This window comes from Kogia breviceps, chromosome 1, assembly GCF_026419965.1.
Source record: "Kogia breviceps isolate mKogBre1 chromosome 1, mKogBre1 haplotype 1, whole genome shotgun sequence".
NCBI classification, from domain to species: Eukaryota; Metazoa; Chordata; class Mammalia; order Artiodactyla; family Physeteridae; genus Kogia; species Kogia breviceps.
Genome location: NC_081310.1, coordinates 182,502,900 through 182,524,095, shown reverse-complemented (window position 1 = coordinate 182,524,095; position 21,196 = coordinate 182,502,900). Strand labels below are relative to the sequence as shown.

The window sequence follows — 21,196 nt, the reverse complement described above, 5'->3', positions numbered from 1 at the left end:
GTCACTCACTCAAGGCTGCACAGCCAGTAGGTAGCAGAGCCCTAGAACAGCTTCTCAAACTTTAATGTGCATTTGGATAACTTGAGTATCTTGTTAAAATGCTGGCTTTGATTCAGCAGGTCTGGGGTGGGGCCCGGGATGCTGCATTCCTAACATGCTCCCTGGGTATGCCCAGCTGCTGGTCCCTGGACCACACTGAATAGCAAGGGTCTGTCTGCCTCCAGGTCCCACACTCTCAGCCATGGTGCCTTAGAACAGCTACCGATGGGGTGAGATTTCTGAGACTGCTCGAATCTGAATCCCATCCTGGGCAGGATGTGGGCGTGTTCTCTGGACCTCAGATAGGTCAGAAGTCATATCACATTTTCACTTCCTTCATTTGTCCTTCAGTAGCTCAAGCAAACCCAGAAGTGAGAGGGTTAGAGGCAGCACCTCCTTGTCTACTCCCCACCCACCCCCTCCACCCCTCAGCACAACCAAACCCCATCCTGCATCCGCTTCTGAACCATAGGCCAGGGGTTATGTGCATTCACAGATGTCTCATCAGCAGTTGTCAATCAGATCATTTTGTGGGGCACCCAGAGAAGGGGGTGGACTGAGAAATCTAATGTGGATGGTTTTAGGTACCAAGCTGTCAGCTCTTTTCCTGGGCTGTGCTGAAAGTGAAGGAGAAAAAAATCACCCTAACGTTCTAATCTCTTCATCTGTGTGGTCATTAGATCCTGGGATCATTAGAGACCAAGCCCTTTCCCACTCAGCCCCTGCAGATGGGCCAGGTGTCACCGCTGGGAGACACCAATAAGGCTGCAAGTCACTGTGTGAGCACTTGTCTTTAATGACTGGGAAAATCCATTTCCCTTCCTGGCAGCTTTGAGATGTTGCAACTGTGCTTCTGGGTCATTGCCAGACCTGATCCTGCCTGTGTGCTTGTTTTATTTTTAAAAGGGGAGAATGTCTCACTGTTTCAGTGATGGCTCCTTTCTCCCTAGCTGCCGCCAAAGAACTTTCCAATGCAAACTTTCTATTCAGTTTCCCGCTTTCAAGGCGGTCCTCCAGTATTCCTATTTCTTCCTCTCCTCAAACGCATCATTTCTTGGCTCCATCATTCTGGGGCCCCTCAGGCTGGGGTGGGTGTCTTTGTCTGGGCAATGCAGTGGTTCTAGTCACTTTTCTGCAGGAGAGGATTCTAGAGCTCTGAGACAGGTAGAAAGAACATCTTAAACAAAATAATGTCTGCCTTGGGCTTCCCTGGTGGCACAGTGGTTGAGAGTCCGCCTGCCGATGCAGGGGACATGGGTTCGTTCCCCGGTCCGGGAAGAGCCCACGTGCTGCGGAGCGGCTAGGCCCATGAGCCATGGCCGCTGAGCCTGTGCATCCCCGCAACGGGAGAGGCCACAACAGTGAGAGGCCCGTGTACCTCAAAAAAAAAAAAAAAAAAAGTCTGCCTCAAATTAGTAAATATTTTTCATTTTAAGAGTTCATGTCATTGCAATTTGTTCAGGTGGACGGGAACAGCTTTTGTTTGAGAAAGAACTGAAGAGGTGTCTCAGGATTCTGCTCTGATTGCTCTGCCTCTCACTGAAGCTTTGTTTCCTGCCTCTGCAGAGCTCGGTGAAGGGAAGGCTTTGTGATCTATTGTTAGGTATTCTTTGAATCTATAAAGCATAGACTGCTGGAAGGGAGGGGCATCCAGAGCTCCTGTCTCTAGCACGGACACGCATGTATGCACACACACGTGCACACACACAAAATGATAACTGCCTGGTGTGTATTTCTAGAACCCAGTGGGGGCAGAGGTGTTTAGTTCTCGTGTCTCTTGATTCTTACAGCCACGTTCTTGATTTCTCTTTCTGTAGCTCAGGCTGCCCCTACCCCCATCAGCTGCTTCACTTTTCTTGCTGGTTGGCCCCCTCTCTGACTCCTGGTTGGAAAGACCTTCTCCTCTATCAAAACCCACTGCCTCCCATCCACCCCAAGGCCAACCACCTACACAATCCCTTTAGGCTTTAGGGAGTAACACTATAACATTTCTTCCTTACGTTTTTCATTTTAACAATCTCTCATTTTCACCTTACAAACATTTCTAGATATTCATTATAGAAAATCCAGAAAATATAGGTCAGTAAGAAGAAAAAAATAACCACTAAACCTCTCACTATCTGACATAACCACTGTTAGCATTTTTGTGCATTTCCTTCCAGTATTTTTTTTCCTTTAAAACACTCATACATAGTCCAGTGATGTTCATACCATATAACTTGGTTTCCTGCTTTTCCAACTAATATTATATAATGAACATCTTTGTGTGGCTCTCCCTATATAGTGATATTTAGTTTATATCACTAAACATTTGGAAACACAATTTTTAATACCTGTTTCATACTCTGCATCTCATAGTTTAGCCCTTGCATGATTATTTTTAATTGGGAACAATACCTATCCTGTCAAGCTCACTAAACTGCCTGATCAAATGAGAGAAAGTGTGCAGAGAGCTGCACAAATATGCACAACGATCATTCATGATGTTTTATCTTCCCAAGTGAACTACTTTATGTATTGTCATGAAATTGTTATATACGTTCCTATTCAAATTTTGCACAGCAGTGGGCAAAACTAGCTGTCTGAGTTTAATCTTTAAAAGGGAACGTACTTATTAATAACTTTTAATTTTTTCCTAGCAATTTCTTAGAGGCTCTGGCCTAAGGAACTTACCTGAAATATAGAAAAGGGAGTGTGCAAAAAGATGTCCATTATGGCATTATTTACAATAGCCCCCAAATAGAAATCACTGACATGTACAATTATATAGGAGGAAGGTTAAGTAAATGATGCTGAACCTACTTGCGAAGTTATTATATATCTATCTAAAATGATGTTGACAAAGGCTTTGTAATAAAATGGAAGATGTTTATGTCATCATCACTGGAAGAAGCAAAGATAAATGGAAAAGAGTGGAAAGAAAGACACCAAAGTGGCAACAGTGGTTATAAGATTTAAATGATAGATGATTATTTTCTTTCTCTCTGTTTTTCTGCAATGAGATTGTATACCTTGGATGCATTAAAAGATAGGTAGGTAGGTAAGTAGGTAGATGGGTGGATAGATAGACAGATCAACCTTATTTTTTAAACTATCGGAAAGGATGTAAGCAGAAGAGGCAAGTACGGGGCACAGAACTGAGTTCAAGTGAAAGTAGTGACCCTGAGGTGGGAGAAAAGGGCATGGGGGGCTGAGCCCAGACTGGGCTGGAACTCCTGGAAAATGCTTTGAATCACAAAAGGTGCCTTTTAGTTTATTTTTGGAGCAGGAAGAACAGAGTAAGGATGGGCACCTCATTTGAACATGGTAATATAATTATAAAAGGAGAAACCAAAATTGCTAGTTCCTCATTTGCTCCATCTTCTGACCAGCATGGGCGGGACAGCCTTGGTGAGGGGAATGTGAAAGCCCAACAGGGCTTTTGAGGAGCCGAGGGGTAAGAGGAGCCACAGGGAGACTGGCAACAAGCAGATTCTATCATAATTTATACAAGTGGGGGAAAACAGAATTCTGTCATGTACAAATCTGGGTGAAAATGACATCAACATCCTGCAACGTTCCCTAATAATTTTTTAAAAAGAATTCAGACTTTTAGAAAAGTTGCAAAAAATACTACAAAGATTCACATTTACCCTTCATCCAGATTCCTCAAATGTTAGTGTTTTACACACTCTTCTCTCTCTCTTTCTACACACACACACACACACACACACACACACACACACACACACACACACACACACACACGAGGTTTCCAAACTATTTGGGAGTAAGTTGCAAGCATAATGCCTCTTACTCCTAAATACTTCATTGTGTATTTCCAAAAGGTTGGTTCTACTTTTCTATATAACTATAGTAAAACCAGAAAATTAACATTGACACAATACTATCTGATCCCTATACCCCATTCACATTTTGTCAATTATCTTGATGATTGTCCTTTAGAGTAATCATAATAATAATAGTGGTTGTTATTATTTCTGCTCCAGGATCGCATCCAAGATCATGTATTACATTTAGTTCATGTCTCTTTAGTCTCCTTCAGGCTGGAACAGTTCCTGAGTCTTTCCTTTTCTTTCACGACCTTGATGTTTTTGAAAAGTAAAGGCCATTTATGTTGTAGGTTGTCTCTCAATTTGGGTTTGTCTGATCTTTCCTCATGATTCAGTTCAGGTTTGCATTTTTGGCAGGATTACCACTGAAAGGACATGTGTTCTTCTTAGTGTGTCATATCAAATGGCATGTGATATCTATTTGTCCCCATTAATAGTTTTAAAAAATATAAATTAATAACAGCTTTACTGAGTTATAATTCGCATATGATAAAATTCACCATTTTAAAGTGTAAAATCCAGTGGATTTTAGTATATTCCCAGAGTTGTACAGTCATTATCACAATGAATTTAGAACATTTTCATCATCCCAAAAGGCCCCATACCCATTAGCCATCATTCTCCGTGTCTTTTTCCCTCACCCCTGGTGACTACTAATCTACTTTCTGTCTATAGGTGTGCCTACTCTGGACATTTCATATACATGGAATCATAGGCTGTATGGCCTTTTGTGTCTGGCTTCTTTCACTAAGCACAGTGTTTTCAAGGTTCATCCACACTGGAGCATGTTTCAGCACTGCATTCCTTTCTATGGCCAAATAATATTCCATTGTATCCATTTACACATTTTGTTGGTTCATTCATCAGTCGATGGACATTTGGGTTGCTTCCACTTTTGGGCTATTACAAATAGTGCTGCTATGCACATTCGTGTACAACTTTCTGTATGGACATATGTTTTTAATTTTCTAGGGTGTATGTCAGGGTACCCGATACCACCTCTAGGTTCAGTGATTCACCAGGAGGGCACATAGTCCTACTCCTAGCTGATTTACTACAGTGAAAGGACACAAAGCAAAATCATCAAAGGGGAAATGTGCATATAGAGAAGTCCTGGGGAAACCAGACCCAGCATGCAAGAGTCCTCTCTGGGTGGAGTCACCCAGAACACACTTCATTCCTTCAGCACTGAGTTGTGATGACACGTGCGAGACTCCATCCACCAGGAAGTTCATTAGAGACTCAGTGCCCAAGGTTTTTACTAGGGGCTGGTCATGTAAGTACCCTCGGCCTAACATGTACCAAAATTCCAGACTCCCAGAAGGAAGGCAGGTGTTCAGCATACAGCACATTGTGTGTACAGTCTCAGTGCAGTAAACCACCCTTACCCATCAGAGAATGGTGAGAACACTCACTAAATCCAAGTTCCCAGGCACCAGCCAAGGGCCAAATTTGCAAGCAGAGCCTTTCTAGGGATAGAAGTCTCAGGCCTACTGTGTTAACTCTGTTCTGCACAAGTTTACACCCAGGAATGGAATTGCTGGGTCACATCGTAACTCCATATTTAACTTTTTTTTTTTTTGCGGTACGCAGGCCTCTCACTGTTGTGGCCTCTCCCGTTGCGGAGCACAGGCTCCGGACGCGCAGGCTCAGCGGCCATGGCTCACGGGCCCAGCCGCTCCGCGGCACGTGGGATCCTCCCGGACCGGGGCGCGAACCCGTGTCCCCTGCATCGGCAGGCGGACTCTCAACCACTGCGCCACCAGGGAAGCCCCATATTTAACTTTTTATGCCAAACTGTTTTCCAAAGCAACTGCACCATTTTCATTTCCCCCGGCAATGGATGAGGGTTTCCACTTCTCCACAGCCTGGCCCACACTTGTTATTGTCCATCTTGTTGATTATAGCCATCCTAGTGTGACTGATAGTTCTTTCTTTCTTTCTTTCTTTCTTTCTTTATTTAATCTGCGGTACTTGGGCCTCTCACTGTTGTGGCCTCTCCTGTTGCGGAGCACAGGCTCCAGATGCGCAAGCTCAGTGGTTATGGCTCACGGGCCCAGCCGCTCTGCGGCATGTGGGATCTTCCCAGACCGGGGCATGAACCCATGTCCCCTGCATTGGCAGGCGGATTCCCAACCACTGCGCCATCAGGGAAGCCCGACTGATAGGTTTTTAAGTTAGTGATTTGCAGGCATTCAGAACCAACAATGAGGATCCATAGGAGCCAAAATGCATTCTCTAAGAACAAATCATACCAGTCTAACACCTGATTTTTCTTAAAACTAAAAAAAGCCATCTATTTTCTCTGTACTAGCTGTACTGGGGCAGAGTGCTTTTTTTTTCAGTCCTGTCCTTCATAATATCTTCATATACAAAACTGGAGACACAGGGCTTGGACTGATTATCTGGAAGATTCCTCACTTGTTGACAGATGACACTAAAAGAGCAATGCTGGAGCCAGGTGAGGGTCCCCTGCTGCTGTTTCCCCAACTCTGTCCTCAGCCCAGCCATTTAATGTTTCTCTCCAAAACTTGGGGGAGACACAGATGGCAGTCCCATGAAAGCAGGCAGAAACCCAAAACACGCAGACACACACACAATGAATGATAAGATCTGGTTCCAGAAAGATCCTGACAGCACAGAATGAGTATGGAGAGTCCAGTGAGATGCAGTTGTTAGGACAAATGGCAAGTCCACACCCACAGGGTCTGGTCCAGATGTAACCAGGGAGAGTCTGCACTTCAGTTTCTGCTTGTTACCAAAAGCCAACCATAACAAATGGGTGACGAAGGCTGGGCACCCTGGAAATTTAGAGCTCAGCGATCAGGCGATCTGTTGAAGGGAGCCGGGCTGTTCAGCTGGCCAACAGGCAGCCTAAGGTGACTTGAGAGTTGGCTCCCCCTGAATGAAGATCTGTGGTGGCAGCATATAAGCTGTCTTCCCCATGGCCCGTAGGGAAAAGCAGATTTAGATGGATTAAGAAAGAACTTTGTGAAACTCTCCAATTGAATGAGCTGCCTGGTAAAGAGGTAAGCACCCCTTCACTGGGGGTGTTCAAAGACAGATTACTTAGTCTTTTTAAGGAACTTGCATGGGGCAGGAGGTGGCCTGGGGAATCTTTGAAGCCTTAGAACTGCCTAAACATGAAGCCAGGGACTGTCCATCTCTAAAGCCAAGTCCAGGGGTTGCCCAAGGCACATATCACCAGTTCCAGAGTGAGGTTAGCCTTTCTGTAGGTCATCCTCTTCTTACGCCCCTCACAATCCCACTTGTCCATCAGGACACTTGGGTGCCCGTGAAGCCCCCCTTGAGACACACACTTGCCTTCTTCTGAGCACCTCTGTTACTCAGAAGCCCCCGCCCCCCCCCCCAGTCTCCCTGACGCATTACCTATTTTACCTGTGATGTGTTTGGTCCACACGTCAAGTCTCCCAACCATGTGTTAAGCTCCAGAGCCAATTTTCTTGTTTGTTCTTACTTTCATTGAGCAAATATTTAATGAGCACCTATTATGTGTCAGTCCCTTGGTGAGTTGCCAGGCACGCAGCAGTGACTAGGGGATGGGGGCACTGACCAAATAGTTGCGAGTGTAAAAGCTTAACTGCAGGCTGCTGTGGGACCTGACATCAGGAATGTGGGGAGGTCGTGGGGGCCTGGCTGGGGAGGAGGACTCCCTGCAAAAGTGCCCTTTCAGCCGAGAGTTGAAGGAAGATAAGCAGTTGGCAGGAAAGTGGAGGGAGGGGTCCAGGGGAGCAGTCCCACCATGGCTGCAGCCCAAACTGCGGCCGAGCACAGGCTAGGACACCTGGCAGGTTGGGGCACATTAGGAAGAGAAGTAAGGACCACCTGGCTGGGGACTTTCCCCGTCATCCCTGCTTATCCAGCGCCTGGGCTTGCGACCCGAGGTGGGAGACACAAGGATTAGCGTTCGAGGGTCTGTGTGTCCTTGTGCACGTGTGTGTGTGAGAGCAGCTCTCATTGCCTTCTGAATCCTGTCCCAAGTGACATAGGGATTATTTGTGCCTTCCTTCCTCTCCGTTGATGTGGATGACTGTGAGAACGGGCCACGTTCCAACATCCCCACGTCCCTGCAGTGACAGCTCCTTTGAGAACATGTAGATACCTATGGTTCTCTTAATTACTCCTGCACACCCACTTCTCTCTCTCTCTCAAGCAGGTGGGGTTTGGGGGCAGGGTGCAGTCCTCCCCCTCCAGACCTCTGCTCCTGCTTTCCTGCTGTTCCCCTATCTATCCCCCACCCCTCCCTCCCCTCACACTGACTTAATCGAGGACCCCCCCCCCCCCAGAATAAGAGAGACTGGGGGAGGAGGCCAATCTCCCTTAAGCGCTCATACCCAGCAATTAGTTTCCCTTATTGCCAATTCAAGATAAGTAGAAGATAACCAAGGAATGGAACCAGGGCTCAAAGCCTGTGCCAAGTGCTTGGCATGCAGTACCGTGACATTTGCATGTGTGTCTTCTGGGAAGCCACACATCAGGCCAAGCATGGGGGTGGGGTCTGCTGGCCTGGGAGTTGACAGAGCTGTATTCCAGCCCTGCTGGCTGTGCCACCCTGACCACCTTCCATCTCTGAGCCTCAGTTTCATCATCTATGAAGTGGAGAGATGGTACTAGATTATTCTGCCATTTCACAGAGGGCCCGGGCCACAGACCTGTCAGGTCTGCCCTCCTGGTCTGTGTGTTTTGGCCCCAGTGGTGAGCATGGCCATGGTTACTGTCCAGGTGTGCCTGGAAAAGATGGCTGCTAGACCTTGGCACCAGGAGTGGCAGGGCATGGAGAACGCAGGTGGCGATGTCCAAAAAGGCAGTGCTGAGGCAGGAAGGTGGGCTGGGAGATGGAAGGAGAAAAGCAGAAGGGTGCCAGACAGTGTCTGGAAGTGAGCTGAGAAATAGAAATAAACACATATAGTAGACTGCTGGTTCTCAGATGTGGCCCATGGACCACGTGGGAATGTGTTAGAAAGATAGAATGTGGTTTCAAATCCTGTTGCAAAGGGCAAGGCCAGGTGGCCAGCCCTCGCTGTTGGGAATCTCCACGCTCAGGGTCTGTTTCTGCTTTCTTACAGATGATGCAGTTCGCCTGGCAGAGCTACAAGCGCTATGCGATGGGGAAAAACGAGCTTCGGCCCCTCACAAGAGACGGCTACGAGGGAAACATGTTCGGTGAGCTGACGTCGGAAGGCCCCCTGCCCCTAGGGGCCGAGCAGAATTTCATTTTTGACTTTTTGCCTCCTGAGCTATGTCCGTGTTTCTCCAGAGCTGGGGGCTCCCAAGTCTGACTTCCTCCAGGGTTGTCTAGGCTTGTGAGCCTTCTAGGTTTGGGGGAAACCCACATGCTTCTCCCTCACCTCACACACTTCTTTATATGCACCTGTTAATTTTCAGAGCAAACAAACTTGGAAATGTGAGTGGGGGCAATGAGTGACGGACACTAGTTGCCATGGAGAAGGTGGGCAGATTTGAAGGACACAGAGGATTGGGTTTAAATCTGCTCCTCCAAGTGGCTGTAAAATGATCTTGGGTGTTTTCCTAGAGAAACCAAACATGTATCTGGTAAGCTGGGCACGCGCGCTGCCTTTAGGGTCTTGGGTGTGTGTCTCTCGCCGGGTGGCTTGGTGAACAAACAGTCACATGTTAGGGAACAGCGTGGGTGCTGCTGTGTGTTGGCAGCTTGAGTTTGACCTGCAGCCACACTTGCCAACATCTCTGTCCTTTGCAGCCGTGAGATCCTCCTCACCCAGAGCCTTGAAAGCCCTTCTCACCTGGAGAGACTGCAGAGTGCCTCACTGTGGTCACGGCTTTAGATATCAAATGTAATTCCCAGACAAATCACCAGCACCCCTCTCTGCAGGTCTTTCACGTGAAAAGATGCTGGAGGCACCTGGCTTCCTTCTTCCCTGTGAGAAAGGAGCTATCTGGGGAGCTGGAAACAGAAATTCATCACCTGTATTCCCCACCCCTTAGAGACACAGGCTCCTGACATCAAGAACCAAAGAGCTAAGTCAGATGAAAATCCCCAGAAAAATTTCAAAAGCAGGTTTACAAGGCCCCCCTTGCGTATGGCAGAGTATTTGTGTTACGGGAAAAGGGACACAGGACCTACCTTCCTCCATGTCACCAGGCAGCATTCCAACCCTTCTGGCTGTTCAGACAGTTCACTCCCCTTGGGTAGGGGGGTGTGATTTGGGGTAGCTGCTGCTGCTGCTTTTCCCCCCTGATTATCATAGGCATGTAGGGGAAAAGAGAAAGTATCAAAAAGTGTAAAGCAGGCCAAAAATAACTCATTCTACCATCTAGATGCATCCTCTGTGGACATCTTGTCTTATTTCCTTTCAGTCTTTTCTTCAGTACACTTGCCCCACCCATATACAATATTATGTTGTTCCTTTTCTTTTTAAAAAAAAACTGAATGTTATATGTGTTTCCCTAACTCGTGTAAATTTTTTCATAAATTTGTGTGTGTGTGTGTGTGTGTGTGTGTGTGTGTGTGTGTGTGTGTGTGTGTGTGTGTGGTACACGGGCCTCTCACTGTTGTGGCCTCTCCCATTGCGGAGCACAGGCTCTGGACACACAGGCTCAGCAGCCATGGCTCACGGGCCCAGCCGCTCCGCGCCATGTGGGATCTTCCCGGACCGGGGCACGAACCCGTGTCCCCTGCATCCACAGGCAGACTCTCAACCACTGCGCCACCAGGGAAGCCCCATAAAGAATATTTTTAATGGTTGCAGTTAATGCATGGATGTGCCATAATTCATTTAACCATCCCACTAATGTTGGACAAAGGTCCTTTCCAGTTTTTTGCTATTAAAAATAACACGGCAGTTATCATCTTTGTGCATAAAACGTTGTCTTAGGATAGGTTCTGAGAGAGGACTCCTGAGTCGTGGGGAGGAAGACAGGTGTTTCCTTAACCTCAAATATGAAATGTGTGGATTCTAGTTTCAGAGGCTCGCTGCCTGACCTGTCCAGATCATAGACTTCCCCAACACCCACATCAGCCCTGGGGAAAGATGGCTGGTGTGGCTCTCATCAAAATTGCTGGAGCTTTGGCTACTAGTATAAATGAGGGACATAATCCTCTCCTCTCTACACAGTGTGCAAATATTCAGGGAATTGGTGGAGGTTGCAGGGAGGCTGTTGATCTCTGAAACTGTGGAGCATGGGCTTAGCTATTGCTGCGACCATCCACGGGGATAGAGGGAGCACCACGGGGTGCATTACTGGGAGGAACTGGGCTAAACCAAGTCCCATTTTCTGAAATTCCTCAGGGCCTGTGATTTAAATCTCAACCCTTTGGCCCCTTTCCCATCACTGAGCCTCAGGAAGAGTGGGCAGCTTGGGATGATGCAAAGAAACCTGGACCTTGAACCAGAAGACCCGGGAACCAGTCCTCACTCTGCACTGAGCTATCTGTGTGGCCAAGTCACTTGACCTCTCTGGGCCCCTGTTTGTTGATCTTGCACACTCACTTGCTATGAGAGCATGCAGGGACGTGCAGAGGCCCAAGTGTATATGAGTGATATAGGATTTCCACAGTAATAAGTGTGGTTGGCAGTTGCCCAGGTGAGCCCATGGAGGGTTCTGAGGTCCCCTGTCTCCCAAGAGCAGCCTGGCTAAGGCCCTGGGTACCCGATCATCCTGCGTCTGCAGCAGTCCTGGCAGTGAGACAGGGCCTTCCTTCTGCAGCCAGCCACTGAGCTGCAGTGGGGGGGGCTGGCTCCTGGGAAAAGAGGACACGTAGGGCCCCAGGCACTGGGCAGGGAGAAGCTAGTCTTGATTTTCTTACACTTTCATTCAGCAGCTGCTTGTTTAGTGCCATGCCTGGTGCTGACTGCTGGGGATGCAAGGATAAATGACACAGTGAAAACTCCACCAGCTCTGCAGAGACGTACACTGGCAACCCTTCCTCGGAGCCTCTCTGGGGTCTGTCTAGGTGCGCTCAGAATGAGGGACACGTAGAAGGGATCGTGATCGGTGATGTGACCAGTCCTTCACTGGCTTGTGGTTCTAGGTCCCTGGAGCCCAACAAGTTCAAAATGACTTCACTACTTCCTGGTTGAGTGACCTTGAGTGTTCTCTGAGCCTGAGTTTTCTGTAAAGTGGAACTAATGAACACAACATACCCCCAGCCCAAGGCCTGCCTGACACACAGAACCATCTTAATAGCTGGTAGTTATGCTTATTGTTGCCACAAATGGGTCTGATGGTACAGAGGCTGATGGGAACACCCCCAGAGGAGGAGAGTTGAGGGGCATTCGAGGAACCCGGAGGAGGTTCTAGTTTGGGTTGGACCCATGAGGGTCTTGGAAGCCAGACTATTCTGGATGACAGGAGATGAACTGGCCTGAATGAAGTTGCTTCTTATGCCACTGGCTTCTTTTGCTGGACTCATATGGGCTTGTGGGTGGCCTCGTTCCTGGGATCTGGCAGCTGCTGTCATCAGTCACCTCACTGTAGGCTGGGCCCTGCAGGGCATGGTCAGATGGCAGCTGTCCCCACCGTGCCCTGCCTGGCTGAGTGGATGTTCAGGGTCCCTGAGCAGCCTCCTGCATCCTGGTGCATATCAGTCTGCCACGGGCTCTTGCAGGCTTCTTCCTGGGCCTGTGGGGCCAAGAGAGCTGCATACGGGGTCGAGTAATGAGCTCACACTGGTGCCTGGCTTTGCAGGATTTACACGGGATGCAGCGAAGACATCAGCTACAGAGCCTGGTCTCCCTGGGTGGCAGTTCATCAAATTGAATTTACCCTCCCCACCACCCGTGCGCCCCTCCCTGTATCTGTTCTCACTTTGAAAGTAAGACCTCTGGGTGAGGCACCTCTCAAGCCAGTTTTTGTGTCCTGAGCAATTCAGTGTTAAAGTCTCTTCCTATTTATCGCAATCTGGCTCAGCAGGTCCTGCCAGAAAATGCCCCCAAGACCCTAGCGGCTGCCAGCAAAGTGGACACGGCCTGTTCCTCACGGGCACAGGGCCGGCACTCGATGGTGATGCTCTCATCACTGTGAAGTCACAGAGGTGAGTCTGCCACTTGAAGAACACATTCGAGGAGGGGAGTGTAGAGGAACCAGCCATAAAGCAGCAGCTGGTGATGCCGTAAAGCACAGTGGCTCAGTACTCAGAGGCCCAGCTTCCTTACCTGTAAAAGGGGCTGCTCCTAGGACCTGGGGGAAGCCAGCTGAAGAGCATGGACTCTGAGGCCAGATGGCTTGGATTTGCATGCTGCTCTGCCACTTCCCATCTGTGTGGCCTTAGGCAAGTTTCTTAACCTTTCTGGGCCTCAGTTTCCAGCCTTAAATTGGGGACAACAGTAATACCTACTCACAGGATTGTTTCGAGAACTAAATGAGTTCATATGTGAGAAGTGCTTATATTCATGCCTGGCACATAGGAAGCATTCTTCAAGTTCAGCTGCTATGAGGATGACATAAGGCCCTTAGGACAGTGTGTGCTTCTCCCATTTTGACTGGGCTATGACCGAGTCTCCTGGACTCAGGGACCCACGTGAGGACTCCAGGGCTTTCCCAGCCCTGACCCCTCCTGCCCTATTCCTCTCAGCCCTCAAGCGCCCGTGGCAGAGATCACAGATGGGCAGCCCACTGGTAGTCAGTGTACCTCTCACCCGTTCATTTAAGCAGCTTACAATGGAATTTTTAAGAGGGAAGAGTCAGGGGAAAGTTAGGGTTCAAAGCTGTGGAATAAATTGGCCTCCTGACAGCAGAAGGGTTTCCAGGAGAATAGTGGGACCTCATACTCAATGCCAGCTGCCAGCCTTAAAGCACTTAATGAGCATTAATCCTCCCAAGAACTCAGAGCAATCATAAGAACTCCATTCTCCCTTGGCATTGGGGAAATTGGTACTGGGCACAGAGCCTTGAGAGTTCCCCAGCAGAGAGGTCCTTTGGTGGCAAATCCAACTCCCTCTTCTTAGAGTTGGGGAAACCAAGCTCAGAGAGGGGAAGGGACTCAACCGGGGTGACACAGTATGTTAATTGTAGGTCTGGAATTTGAATCCTGGTGGCCTAGTCCCAGCCCAGTGCTCTTTGCACCACCCACTCTGAGATTAGCCAAATTGTCCAAGGCCAGATTGTCAAAGCACAGGCCTCTGGTTCTGGCCAGATCACCACCAGGAACTAGACATTCTCAGAACTCTAGCAAGAGCAAATTGTCTTTCAGGAGGTGTATGATTTGGGAGCCAAGAGCCCACCTGCTTCCTGTACATGCATCATACCAGGCAGCGTAGCTGTATTCTCTCGTGTCCTCCTCACAGCCCTGCTAAGGTATAAATTACCCCCTTATCCCCATTTCACAGATGAGGAAACTGAGACTTGGCAAGGTTTAGGACTTGCTTAGTCACACAGTTATCAAGCAGAGACTTAATCACAGGTCTGCTGGACTCCAAAGCCAAATCCACAAACCACCATGCTTCCCTGTCCTCCAGTGGCCACGTGTGTGGCTGTAGAGAAGGAAGCCAGGGGCGGAGGGATGGTCTCAGGGTTGGTGGTATTGCATCTTCTACTCCAGTGCCGTCACAGAAACCCAGAAAGACATGTATTTCAGGTCAGGGTCTGCGGCCACCCATCTGAAGGCATCATGATTTATTGGACATCAGCTGACTATTAAAGGCCTGGGGAAAAGATTCAGATTTCCCTCTTTTCTCCCACCGTCGGAAAATATTTAATCTCTGCCATTAACCTAAAAACAGCTACTTACAAGACATGCCATTGGCTGTCAGCATAATGAGCTGAGAAGAGCATGGATTTGAGAATCAGACCAGCCTGAGTCTGAATTCCGGCTCTGCCACTTACTAGTCAGGTGACCTTGGGCGAGTTTCGTAAACTCTCTGCACCTCAGTTTCTCCATCTGTACAATGAGGACAGTGGTGAGGAGTAGATAAAGTTGATGTTTGTGAAACGTGCCCATATGTTTAAATATGCTTGCCCATATGCACTCATTAACTATAAGCTACCACTGTTATTATTATATCAGTTATAAAGTAATTGTGAGAATAATTGTATCCCAAGACAAAAAAAAAAACAAACAGTGTGTGGCACACAGTAGGCTCTGGATAAATATTGTCAGATGAATGAATTGCCCCCTGCAGTCTCTGCCTGCCCTGTTTTCCCTTAAGCCCTTCCTCCTGGTCCTGCTGTGCTCAGTTCGTCTCATCCTCTGCAGCTGCTTTGACCTCCTCCATCACAAAGTGCATTTGGAATCAGCAGACTGCCCCCAAAAGAGCAGCAGTCCTGCTTAGTCAGCGGCTCTGATCTTGGGCATCTTCTCTGTGGAGGACAGAGGTGCTTGTATAGCCAGAAGCGACATACATCCCTCTGCTCCAAGCCGGCCCAGGGTGACCGTGGGAGCCCCAAATTGGACTCTGCCTCTGCCTGGTGAATCCCTGATAGAACTGCCCAACCAAATCCCCATTTCAAGGGATGATTATGGCCTTGGGTGAGTTAAGAGGGAAAATGAACACAGCACGATTTTCAGATCACAGGCTGGGAATGTTCGGCCTTGGAAGAGAAAAAAATCTTCTTTGCCTTGTAAATAGAGCAAATATGATGTTGAAGAGGGAATAAATCCAGGCCCCAAGATGTCATTTTTACAATTGCATTTTGGCATGTGACTTAGTGCCTTCTGCAAAACGTTCACAGTCTCCTACACAGACACACACACACCAATCTTACCGGGTCTTTATGTGGGCAGAGAGCTGCACTGCAGTGTGGCTGCCGAGAGAGCTGCATACTTTGCAGATAGACAGTTTGTGAAAACCACTTGCTTCCCAGTTTCCACAGGTCTCCATGCTGTTTCCACGGTTCTCTCTGTTTGTTTCTGGGTGGCAGCGGTTTTGACTTTGGAGTTGTGCCTGGGTTCAAATCCCTTGCATTTACCAGCTGAATTAAATTGGACAAGTCACAGAGTTCTCTGAACCCCAGTTTACTCACCTGTGAAAGGAGGCAGGCAGGGCTAGGTAGCCCCAGTACAGTGCCTCGCACCCAGTAAGTCCTCATGAAACATTAGGTTGTTTCTTCCCCGAGTGCAGATACACCCTTCCCAGTCCCTTTCCTATCTCCTCTCTTATCGGGTAACAGGGCACTTGGACTTATCTGGCTGAAAATACTATATCTGCTCTTATAAGTTTTATTTTTCAGAGGTGTTTCTTTTTTTTTTTTTTTTTTTTCTTAAAAACAAAAACAAAACACCAAGTATCCATAGTTCTTACAAAATCGATGTCAGGCTATATCGCTCCCTGATTTTGGCAGGTGGTGGAGCACATCCCTGACCCAGGCTCTGAGTTTGATTTGAGAAAGAGCTGTCATCAGCCTCCTCGGAGGTGGCGATGTTGCAATTCCTTGGGTAGAATGGGTCAGGCTTAAGGGCAAGGAGCAGACCTTCCCGGCAGTCACATGTCTTGGGAGCCCTGGCTGCTCCATCTGGAGGCCAGAGTCTGTCAAAGCACAGGGGAAATGGATTAGAAGCACCAGTCACTGGCAAATGGCCTTTAGCACAAGGAGGGAAATAGCATAAAAATATTGACCCCCACACATGTGAAGGACAGATAGGACTGGCAGTTGCTGGTCAGATGCTGCAGCTTCATGGGGGCCTCCCTGTGGCCTTGAATGACAAATCCACGGTTCCTCAGCCACCTTCTGAAGACCAGGATGTCCCTCGGGTCACACTGGGTGATTAGCAAAGCAGAGCGCTCACCTCTAAATTAGCCTGCTGGACTTTCACGCTCTCAGGCTGCTGACCATTCAGGGCGCGCTGCTCTGCACCCTCCTCCCGAAAAGATTTGTTTTTTTCCCAAGCAGTTTCTAATTAAGATGCATCTTAGCTGTTTTCTTTTTCTTTTTGTTTAAAAGGCTTCCCACCAGCACAGAGCATAATTTATTTCTCTAGAAAATATAGCAGCAGGTTGTTGTAAAAAGAAAACTCGAGGCTCGGAGCCTTGAGTCCCCGTCCCAGCCCTGGCGCCAGCATCCATGGGAGCCAGTGACCTCCACTGGGCCCTGTCTCGGCTTCAGTACAAAGAGGTTTGCACCCTGGCCCCTCACTGTCCTCTCTGTGATTCTCAGTTGGTTACTAGGCTGATTTCTTTCTTTCTCTTTTTTTCTTTTTGTTTCCGCCTCTGAGTGGCTATTTGGGCTATGCCGATTCTCTTGAAATCTGAAATTTTAGTAGCAAGTTTTGCTTCTGCTGGGGAGGAGTGAGTCAGGGTATCTATTCCCAGAGCAAGTTGCTAGGGATGCATAAGATGATTCATATCGAAACTGACATTCCCTCCTGGGGGTGACGTGTTCCTGCCCAATTTACAAAGACCTTTCCTTCCTTGGAAACAAGGCAGAGCCCACAGCAGACAGACAGCCCTCTTTTCTTCGCACCGCACTGATGGCAAGCACTTGCCAAATTTCCCAGCAAACTCAGTGACAAATAGGTATGTGAATTCACAAAATCTCAGACTGTCTGTGCCAGTTGGATTCTTTGAAGCCATCTGGTCCAGTGTCTAAGGCTGGGGAAAGAGGCACAAGAGGGACAGGGACTCAGGAAGGCCTAATAACCAGGACTTGAACCCTGGTACTTTGACTTGAGCCTCTTTTTTTTCTTTTTAATTACTTTTTAAAAATTGAGATGTAACTTATAACTTACATTCAGTAAAATGCACAAATCTTAAGTGCACAGCTCAATGAGTTTTACATGTGGATGCACCCCTTGATCTTCACCCACAGATCAAGGTAGAGAGCACTTCTGTTACCCTCCAGAAGGTTCCCCCAGACCCTTCCTGGTCCCCAAGGGCCATTGCTGTTCTGACTTCTGTCACCTTAGATTCGTGTTGTCTGCCTTAAAATTTCATATCATACTGTATGTACTTTTATGGTTTACTTTTCTTTCACTCATAATTATGTCATGAAGGGTTCATTCTTTTTCAAGTGTATCCATTCTACTGTTCCTGGACATTTTTGTTCCCAGCATTTGGTAATTATGAGTAAAGCTGCTATAAACAGTTTTTGTTTGTCTCTTTGTTTAACATTTAGTGACTGCTTCAGCCCTGCTCTGGAGAGGGCCCCTGCTCTTCCTGCCTTGACTTACGGGTGAATCGGGGCTCTCAGGCCAGCTGCCTCAAGTGCCTCTTGCAGCAGAAGGAACAGTCGGCCAAGGCTTCCTTCACTACCCCCTCCCCACACTGTCTCACCCGCCCACCCAGCTGTGACACACCGGCACAGATGGCGTGAACTGGAGCTTCTTTAGTTCAGCTACTAGGCTAGGAAAGGGGTTTTAATAGAGAAAATGTTGACCTTGGAGTCAGAAGACTTGAGTTGTCCAAACCCTGGCTCCACCACTAACACGCTGGGTAGGTGTCCCGTTTCCTTTTCTGAGCCTCAATTTTCTCTCCTGTGGAATGGGGGTGATGACACCTTCTCACAGATTGTCATTGGGATCACAGGAGACCATTTCTTTATCTGCCAGTGATCATTCAGTGCCTACTGTATGCCACTAGACCCTGCTTGAGACACAGGGGAAACAGCGGGGACCAAGATGGACACCCACGTGGATGTCCCAGGCTAGTGAGGAGACATAGGCATGAACTTGTAGTTTCAATTAAGGCAGTATGAATGCCATGAGGTACAAGCTCACACCAAGGGCTCCTTAACTCATCCTTGGAGGGATGGGCTTCAGAAAGATTTCCTGGGGGAGATGGCCTCAACTGAGGCCTGAAGCATGAATGAAGAAGCATAAGAGAGGGACCACGGGCACAGAAACACATGTGCAAAGGCCTCAAAGGGGAGATTGAGCTCAGCTGTGGCTCCTTGGGGTCTAAAAGGTGTTCAGTGTGACTAGAGAGGATGAGGGCATAGTGAGAGACCATCTGTGAGCAGCTGGCATATTAAGGGGATCTGTGAATGCTCCCCAGTGTTTTCTCCCCACCCCAGACCCCAAGAGCCAGGAGACCTGGCTTCTAATGACTTCTTCTCTGTGACCCAGGCAAGGCCTGTTCTGTCTGTGAGCTCATTTCCCCACCATACAGCGTGGGCATCTGGCATGTGGGCTCTCATGTTACTTCTAGGCCCTAAAGAGTAGGTGATTGGGCCACTTTGGGGTGTGTTTCACCATGGCTGATGAAAGCCTGGTGCAGCCGAGTGGGCCACTGGCTCAGCGATGGAGGCAGAAGTGCTGCACTGGCTGTGGTGGCCACTCCTCTGGAAGGTGGGGGCCAGGACTTCACATCCCCCCGCCAGGGGCTTCTGAGGCAGGCAGCTCGGTTCTCTGCTCCACAGATGGCTGCTCTCCCAAGCATAAATGGTCGGCGTGAGAACCATGCAGCGATCGATAGGAATTGTTGAAAAATTCTGAAGAGAGCCTGGAGGAAGACAAAGAGACCCGGAAGTGTGTTGTCAGCACAATTTGGGGCTAATACTCAAGTCTGTTTTTTCATCAAGTCTGAAAGGCGGTTTAAAATCCACTGCTCTTGTTTTGTTTTGTTTTAATGGCTGGATAAAGCACAATTGCATTTTCTCCCCCAATAACTTTGAATTCTGGGAATAGACCATGTGGGGATAATTGCTGTTGTCTAATCCCACCGAAGGCCAAGCAAATGATTAGGACAAGGAGGAAGGGAGCTGCCATGCTGGAGGCCCTCTGCCGGCTTCTTACTTCCAGCAGCCAGGGCTGGACTCCCCAGATGACCCTGTTCCCGAAATAGCAGTTGCCCAGAAATGCATCTGCGTGTTGTTTTGCAACAAGTAACTGATAGCACATGGGGACATGGAGAGTTTTCATTCAATCCTGCAAATTCACCTTGAGTACTTACTATGTGGCAGGTTCTGAGCTGGATCTGGAGCAGGGAAAGAGGGTGCAGAAAAGAACAATACGCAGTGAGCTCATTGGAGAAAAGATGAGTGAAGTCTGCCCGTGGGTCAGACAGAACGTGTGCCTGAGGGGCACGGCTGCAAGAGAGAGCGTCAGCATCTACCGAGAGGTGCTGAGCAAGAAAAGTTTTCGTAAAGTTCCCCACGTTTCATTGCTGGGGAATTACAAAGACGGTGGCATTGGAGAGGAGTCATATGGGAGGGGCTGGATCCTACCCCAGAGTTGCTCAGGGGGTAGGTTTTGACAGACACCCATGAAATCTCTGTTACAGACAGGGGAACAGCTCAGACCAAGCTTAGGCGGTCCTGCTGGGTGGAGTGCTGGTGCCCAGAGAGAGGAGGGTGGTTGGTGGCAGGTGGCGGGGGAGGGGAGGTAAGGGCTGCAGCCTTGAAGGGAAGAAACCTCGTCTGAGCAGCCAGCAGCCAGCCAGGCATTCCCTGCACAGGGCTGAACCTCTCCCTTACACACAGTGCCTGGGGTTCACTAAAGTATTTTATTTTATTTATTTATTTTTGGCCGCACCACGCGCGCAGCATGCAGGATCTTTATTCCCCAACCAGGGATGGAACCCTGACCGCCCCCACCCCCACCCCCGGCAGTGAAAGCGCCGAGTCCTAACCACTGGATGGCCAGGGAATTCCCTCACAAAAGTATTTTAATTTTAATTTCTTTTAAAATCAGAAGAAAAATATGAGTACAATACCGAATATAAAATAATGAATACAGCTTCTTTATACCAATGTAATTGTAAAAGAGCGTTTTTAATATTTTTTACAAAGGTAGGGCCCATGAAAGTCCTAAGCAGCCCTGCATCCTTGTCTTCCTCACCAGGTGAGGGTTCCGAAAGCCTGCACCTGCTGACTTGACGGGAAGGATCCCCTTCCTTCTCACTGTTGTCAGGAAAGCTGGCGGTAACCCTACCAACAGCTTGGGTTTTCTGTCTCTTGTTACAGTTGGGCCGGCAGGGCCTTGCTGCAGGTGCCCACCTGCAGCACAGGCCCCTTCTTGGGAGTTTCGTTTTTCCTTACGGTGCCTCTTTGAAGTGGTGTTGGTGTGATGAGGAAACTGAGGCCCTGAGAGGAATAACTAACCCAAGCCTGCAAAGAGGCAGAGCGGTGGTTACAACGCAGGCTTGTCTGCCTCCGAAGACCCCATGTCCTGTTTCCTCTGCCCCAGGGACTGTGAACCCCCCACAGGCCAGGAGTCCCTGCGTCACCTGCCTTGTGTGACACCAGCGTGTCATCAGGCCCAGATGGCCCTTTGGGGTGTCCAGAGGTAACAGTGAAGGGCAAAGAAGGGTCTGTGTGTGTTTATTGATTAAAAGGAGGTTGTGACATTCTGTTGACACGGCTTGGCCCTGGTCCATTGCATTCTTCTTCCCTGCATTAGGCTGTAAAAGTGCAGCCAGAGTAGTTAGTTACTTGTCTTCCTCAAACCAAGG

General features: G+C 48.5%; 1 protein-coding gene across 3 annotated transcripts in view; it reads left to right on the top strand.

Moving 5' to 3' along the window:
- Nucleotides 1-21,196, top strand: part of MAN1C1 (mannosidase alpha class 1C member 1) — a 130,090-nt gene that overhangs the window by 42,764 nt on the left and 66,130 nt on the right. For 2 of the 3 annotated variants that reach the window (XM_067014595.1, XM_059082578.2), the window contains exon 2: nucleotides 8,960-9,056. In XM_067014595.1, coding sequence (XP_066870696.1) covers nucleotides 8,960-9,056 — 97 coding nt within the window. Of the gene's footprint in view, nucleotides 1-8,959; nucleotides 9,057-21,196 lie in introns of those variants that run through there. The other variant, XM_067014604.1, reaches the window with a different exon arrangement.